At 35.2% G+C, this 7,896-nt stretch overlaps 1 protein-coding gene and 1 pseudogene across 1 annotated transcript in view; both read right to left on the bottom strand.

Annotated features, from left to right (window-relative positions):
• Positions 1-1,121, bottom strand: part of LOC104749820 (probable 3-hydroxyisobutyryl-CoA hydrolase 3) — a 6,986-nt gene extending 5,865 nt beyond the window's left edge. Inside the window, exons 1-6 of the mRNA XM_010471515.2 lie at positions 958-1,121; positions 807-887; positions 548-680; positions 371-450; positions 191-274; positions 7-91 (exon numbers count right to left, since the gene is read on the bottom strand). Coding sequence (XP_010469817.1) covers positions 7-91; positions 191-274; positions 371-450; positions 548-680; positions 807-887; positions 958-975 — 481 coding nt within the window. The 5' untranslated portion in view covers positions 976-1,121. The remainder of the gene's footprint in view (positions 1-6; positions 92-190; positions 275-370; positions 451-547; positions 681-806; positions 888-957) is intronic.
• Positions 3,625-5,679, bottom strand: LOC109129441 (annotated as a pseudogene).

Raw genomic sequence — 7,896 nt, 5'->3', positions numbered from 1 at the left:
CGTTACCAAAAAAGCCAGGGAGCCTGGACAAGAAATAGGAGGCTCCTACATCTGGTAAGAGCCCAAGAGCTGTCTCAGGCATGGCAAAAACCTAGGAGAATCTCATAAAATATGGAAGTGACATGAGCATATTTGAGAATTGAGATCGATATCTATCATGCCTGGACATGTTTAAGAAAACTCTACGTACCGTGTTCTCAGTTGCAATCCGAAATCGACCATGGATGGAGACACCAGCTCCAGCTCCCATGACAATACCATTCAAAATCGAAACCTATAATTAATGTCGAAACGGTATGGAAACTGAATGAATGAGCTTACACACTCTGTGTAATTAAATTCACTAAAAGGACAGTATGTATGCTGAGACCTGAGCTTTGCTATACGTGGCCAGAACATAGTTGAGCGTGTATTGGTCTGCGAAAAAAGGGGCACCAAGTCTCCATTTGCCTAGTCCATGTAGTATTGAGAAAGAGTGTGTGTAGAAATAAGCACAAGGAAACTGGAAACATAAAAATGGTTATGGGAGGGTGATATTGACTTATACCTTGTATGACGTAACTAAGAAGAGGTGGAATGTCGCCACCAGCACAAAAGGCTCTTCCCTGACCCTTTAGGATGACAAGTGTCACACTAGGATCCTCCTCATATGCACGGAATAGTTGCAGCAAACGGGAGATCTAGAAAAGATTGGTTCAAACCAATTATATATATATATATATATATATATATATATATATATATATATATAACTAGCTAGTATACACAAAATGGAGGAATAAACAACAATAGGAAGAATTCAATACCATGTTAGAGGACAGAGCATTCAGCTGCCTGGGTCTGTTTAATGTCAAGATTCTAACACTTGATTTTTCTTCCACCAAAATCTGTGATCAATATTGATTGAGAAAGAGAGAAGAGCTGATCATCGAGTGTAGTTAAGAGGAGAAACCAGACCTGAGAGTGAGAGGCCATCTCGGCGGACGACGTTGTAATCTTCTTCCCTTTTTTCTTGCGGGGAAAAATTTATACCAGAACAGCTAGGAGATTCAAGATAGATGAAGTTCTATCTTACTTATGGTTAAGTCAACTTTAAATGTTTTTTTTGTTGATTAATGAAAACTGATGGTGAAGTGTACAAATTAATAAACATATGACTACACATTTAAACTAAATAAATGCATCAGTACCTACACGAATTATTAAATTTGTATGGTGACACATATATAAACAAACATATATTATGTGACCAACACAATAACCACTAGTTATTATTTTTCGATTTAACTCGATATTTCCAATAGATGTTGTGTCATTTGTGAGAGGGATGTGATTTTAACTTAAGCACTAGTCCTTTCTTTTTAATGTCTATTTAATCGACAAAAAATTCATGTGATATATAAGCAATTAGATTCATTGTGTTTTACAATTTTCTCATCGTTTTCGTCTTCTGTATTGATTTTGGTACCAAAAGATAAAATATGATAGTTATTATGGTGTTGGACACAAAACTTATACATGTCATCAAGAAAATTCATACTGTCGTATGGGTACTAATACACTAAATTAATCTATATATATATGTGACCATGTGCTGTGTTATATTTTGTATAACTTACATTGTATTAAAATTATGTACATGACCCCAGGCGGGAAAATAGGATGTCTGTATAGCAGTAATACCTATATGTTAAACTTGGATTTGTGAAACTATGATAAGATGAGCTATCAAGATTTTTACATTTTTGTTGATGCTGCCATCAACGTAAGTATTATTTTTGTTTCCATATTCAACGTCAATGGATATATATCACTATATCAGTTTGCTAATGTTTCTCTTTTTATTTTATTTTTCACACAAACTTTTGGCATCAAAGTAAGCATATAGACCTACCTTTCAGATGGATCACCCCAATGGAAGTAAAGTGACTACAAGGATCTGAATTTGGTTCAAAACTTGAGAGATATACTTTTGATGAAGATAACAAATCATGGTTCGCTAACAAAAGGTTTTTTCTTTCCTTCCAATATCTCTATTGATATCTTAATTAATAATTGAGTTGATAACTTTTTAGAGATTCAATGAATTTAATAAAAATAAATGAAAGCTTGATATACATGTGAAGCCTATGCTAATAAACCTCATGGCTTTTCCATACCCTGTAGGTCAGTTGCGTACATGAAAAAATAAAGGAACGTGTAGATGGAGTTGTGTCTCTCGTAATATATATATATACGCATATATAGCAAAAGAATCAAAGAAGTGAAAAATGAGATGACAAATGGATGACTTAATTTCTTCTTTCTTTTTTGACAATGACTTATATTAAGAATTTAGAAAACTTGAATGAGCATTCATCCATTGTTTTACCATTTGAGATGAAAAAATTAGAAAAACGATTTAGTTCATTTAACTAAAAAATTAGAAAAATAAACAAACTGTAAAACAATTTTTTATTCAATATTTTGTTTCAGTTATTCATCCGCATGCAACCATCCACATGTGTAAAAACGAATAGTGCATAGACTAGTAACATGGTCAGAGGAATACTCAAATGATCGTTAAACAAAATAAAGACTCGAATTTTAATAACATAAAAAAATAAAGAGAAGACTCCAATGAAAGTTGACAATGCACTATAAGAAAACAGGCAATTTACGACTGCACTTATAGTCGTTTAATAGTCGTTAAATAAAAAATTACGATTACGTTACGACTAATTATTATTGTCGTAACACGTTAGTCGGTAAGAAATTCAGTCGTAAATTAGTCTGTAAATAGCGACTCCTTTACGACTAATACACGTAGTTGTAAATTTAGTCGTAATGTAGTCGTAACATTTTACGACTGTTTGGTGACCATGTTACGATTAATAAAAGTGTGAGCAGTCGTAGTGTACATGTAGTTGTAAGTTAGTCAGTAAACATTTACGACTATTTGATGACATTTTAACGATTAATGCGATGTGAACGAGATTAGTTTGGGAATAGTTGTGATATAGTCGTTAAAATGTAGCGACTACGTGGCTACTACGTGACAACTATTTGACGATTGTGTTGCGACTATTTGACGACTGTGTTGCGACTATGTAAAGCCAGATTTAATGACTATTTGAAGATTATAGGGGTTAAAAACCAGAATCTTTTTATTTTTGTTTTGTTTATAATTCTAATTTATAATCAAAGAAAGCCCTAAAATTTGCATTTTTAATAACCAAAAGTTAACCATAATTGTAATTAGTACACCACATTATCAATAACAAAAAAAGAGAACCATATTTATAACAACCAAAAGAGAGAACCAGAATGATAAATCCTAAAACTATGATTCTCTTAAGTGACAAGGAACAACACATCATCCCAAAGTGTCAAGTTCATTAGAGTAAGAAATAAAGAGAGATAAGTAGCCTAAGAATTAACCTAAGGAGGAGATGCTCTTTATGTAGGATGGTCGATGGATGCATCACTTGATTCAGACTCATGGAATTCGACAAAGGTCGGATCAAGTTTGCTCATGAACTTTTCCAAGCGCTCTATCTTCTTCTGTTGCTCAGCCACAACTTTGGAATGTTCTGCTTCACGAGCAGCAATCTCAACATCACGTTTTGTATTATAGGCAACTTGTTATTCAATGATACGATGAGTTTCCTTCATTTGCTCTTGCAATGCTACAAACGATGACGACTGTCCTTGTTGATGATAGATGTTGCCATTGAGAAGATCCTGAAGATGATCCTTGAGGCTTCCGAGCCCAAAAATATTACCTCGTGAATCCTTCTCAGTGGACTGAGAAAAGAAAAGGTGAAACTGTAAGTAGAGAATATGAAAGTTGAAGACTCTTTAAATATAGATTGTGAGAAATGTAACTTCACCTGAAGAAAGATGGCGGTATAATCTTCTGCTGTGAGCTCCTGAACTCGTGAAGGATCTGACTCCATCTCAGATAAGCTTAGCTTGTAAGTTTTTCTCATAAGTTGTAAAGATCTTCTAGGCCTTGTGATCGACATACATACCATCTGGCTTTGTATGAGTCTCTTTGAAAACCTCACCAAGACTCACTGGTCTCCCAAGTTTTTCTTCTTGGAATATTACAAAAACAAAGAAAAGAGTTAAGACATAAGTTTAAGTAAGGTGTAAGAAGAAAACATAAGTTATTCACCAAGCCTTGTTTGACTTGTTGATACGACGTTGGCCCAGATAAGTGCATGTGAGGACCGAGACCATTACGGTCTGACATGCGAGCATTGGAATAGATTCGACTCCTTTTCTGTGCTTCTTCAGTATCCCACTGAGCAACCATTATTTTCCACATGTCACCCTTGATCCATTTAGGTCGCACTCGACTTATCCTAGCGTCGCTAACCATGTTTTTCATCCGTCGTTGGCATATCTCATAGAAATACTCTTGCACTGTCCCTGTTATCAAAGGATCCCAAGTGTGTCTTTTCTAGGAAAAAAGGAAAATAGAATTAAGTTAGTGAAAAACAACTTAATTAAAACCTAGCTATGAAGAAAACCTCAGAACATAAAACTATACCGCAAATTCAATGAAGTATCTTTCTCGTCTCTCCGGAGGCACACATGACCAATTGTAGTATGGACCATCAAATTTGTTTGTAAAAACTTTAGTAATCTTCCGAACCAGTGCTGATTTAGCATCACGAGTAAACCTCATATAACATAAGAATAAGAATCTAGTCAGTTTGAGAACCAACTAACTAGAACATGGTTGTAAGTCTTTCGACCAATAACAGACATGAAACACTAAGTCTTTCGACAACAAAAATCAACCAACTAACTAGAACACGGTTGTAAGTCTTTCGACCAATAACAGACATGAAACACTAAGTCTTTCGACAACAAAAATCAACCAACTAACTAGAACACGGTTGTAAGTCTTTCGACCAATAACAGACATGAAACACTAAGTCTTTCGACAACAAAAATCAACCAACTAACTAGAACAAGGTTGTAAGTCTGAGGCGTAAAATAACAGACATGAAACACTAAGTCGCTTACTACAATCTGATGCAAACCAATAACAGACATGAAACCCTAAGAGTGTTTACTACAAGCAGACAACAAAAATCAACCAACTAACTAGAACACGGTTGTAAAATTATGAAAAAGTAGACATACCAAGTCGTTTCAGGCTTCGGTTCCGGAGAGAGGACGGTGGTGAACTTATGACAGTCCGGCACCATAAGTATCGCGTTTAGAGCCCTCAACGTGTCCTCCTGGAGTTCCGGCAACACTGGATCTGACTCTGCGAAGTTGTTACCTTGAGAAGAAGGATGACTTTGAGCGTGAGAGGCTGCAGTTGGAGATCTTGCAGAATCTTCCAATGGATTCGATTGAACCGAGTGGATTGTTCATAACTTTGGTTGATGACCGAGATGGAGGATCTACACCTACTCGATTCACGGAGTTCTGAAATAGGACCTGCGGTGGTGGATAGTTTCTGACCTGTGGTGTCGCAGATGTCGATAGTTGGGGAGAAACACGTACTTGTTCTTGAGGCGTCTGAGGCGTAGGGTTTTCAGCCGCCGGCGTGAAGTTGTATTGAGGTGGTAGAGGGTTGATTCTTCTCACCTTAGACTGTAGATTAGAGCCACCGGGTCTGAGAGAAGCGTTGGGGGCAACATTTCTCTTGCGTCCATGCTTCTTGACAAGAGGCATCGCCTGCTCTTTTGAGAGATATGGGAGATTGATTTCGGAGATTAGGGTTTCGTGTTTAGAGAGAAATTGGCGAGGAAGATGAAGAACAAGAAAGGTGGAATGATTAGAGATTAGGTTGACGATTAAGGTTAGGTCGTGCGTGATGGGCCGTTAATGGACCAAGTAAATGGATTTCATGTTTAATTAACCCAACCATTTTCAATATAGTCGCTTATCAGTCCCTAAGTAGTTGGTATATACACAAACAATTTTATTTAAAAAGGCTGGGCTTGTTTAAGGAGTCCATAATCTGGTCCACCGCGTAATTGTGGTAATTAAACCCAAATATTTTGAACTTAGTCACTTATTTGTCGCTAATCAGTGGCTTAATTTAATCCTTTTAAATCCATATAATTTAGTTTATATATTTTTAAACATAACATTTAATATATGTTACATATAAAACCATGAAATTATATATTTTTACACATAACATTTAATATATATTACATATAAAACCATGTAATTAAATATTTTTAAACATAACATTTAATATATATTACATATTATTTATAGCACAATTCAGTATATATTACATATTGCACAAATTTGACATAAACAAAATTAGGAGGATTCTTCGTCATCTGGTTCTTCATCATCCGAAGATGATAAATTACACAAGAATTCATCTTCAGGTTCCACATCGTCAACGCCGTAATCGAGATTTATTGGGTCTACTCTCTCTTCCAAATTGTCAAGTAAAATATCTTCAATTGTAGTCATCAATACAGCATCATCATTTTCGGTTTGCAAAAGAGTCGTCTCTGAACTGTTGACATATTCTCCAGAAATATTTCCCCTCGGATTCACCTTTAGAACATTGAACCATATTTGCTTCGGTTTTTTTATGTATGGATACAGAATATAACACACTTGTTCTGCTTGAGAAGCTGCATTTGCATATTATGAAAGTTACATTTGCATATCAACAATAATGTTTTATTTATAGAAATATATACACATATATATATATATATATACTTACCTAGAATAAATGGTTCGTATTTATTGTACTTTCTTGTTGAAAGTACGTCTATAACACCACCATTGCTGATCCGAGTGCCTCTACCGATAACAGGGTCATACCACTTGCACTTAAAAAGTGTGATTCTCAAATTAACCATCCCCTCATATTGAAGCTCTATGATATCAGTTATGTTTCCGTAGAAATCCGCTGCATCAGATTCATCCGCGTAATTTTCACCCTTAGCACATACCCCATAGTTACATGTGTTTCATCCAACACCGTGATTCTCTGTATGAAACAAATAGCCTCTTGTAAAATATATTGACCATGTTTTAACCTTGTTCAAAGGTCCATGCACCACTATCTCTTGAACCCAAGTAGGAAATGGCTTTGTGGCGTTCCAGTAAGTAACCTGCATATATATGTATAAAGTTATTTTTAATAATTTTAATAATTATTTTTATATAGCATGAGTATTGTTGTCACACACATATTCTTTAACCCATAAATGATATTTGTCTGCTCTTTTGGTGGAGATTTCCTTCTCGGGAAGTCCTGGATATTTTGCTGAAAGAAGATCCTCGAACATACTTATATACAAGACAAACACAAATATCTGAGAAATCATAGCAGATTATATATAATTTGAGCAATCCCTACTTAATTATATACCTCTCAATTGGCTTAAAATAGTCACAATTTCTTAAAACATATGCGTGTGCGCATTGATAGTCTCGGCTTGAGAGCCATGTTTCATGCANGGAAGTCCTGGATATTTTGCTGAAAGAAAATCCTCGAACATACTATATATACAAGACAAACACAAATATATGAGAGATCATAGCAGATTATATATAATTTGAGCGATCCCTACTTAATTATATATATACCTCTCAATTGGCTTAAAATAGTCACAATTTCTTAAAACATATGCGTGTGCGCATTGATAGTCTCGGCTTGAGAGCCATGTTTCATGCATTTCCCCGCTTGGACGACCAACGTGAATAAATATAGAAGGCACTCCATGCACATGATATACAGGGTTTTCACCTTCATCAAATCTTGTTAACCTGACCAAATGATTGAAAATTAAATATCTATTCACACAATATATTCAAATCTTGATAGCATTTACCTTGATTTTGTTTGTATGTTTGCGGCAAAGTAGTGCTCTGAGAAGTATGCAATCTCGTCATTGATATATGATTCAA

Source organism: Camelina sativa, chromosome 16 (genome assembly GCF_000633955.1).
Source record: "Camelina sativa cultivar DH55 chromosome 16, Cs, whole genome shotgun sequence".
NCBI lineage: Eukaryota > Viridiplantae > Streptophyta > Magnoliopsida > Brassicales > Brassicaceae > Camelina > Camelina sativa.
The sequence above is the reverse complement of the archived record's forward strand: the minus strand, read 5'-3'. Positions and strand labels throughout refer to the sequence as shown.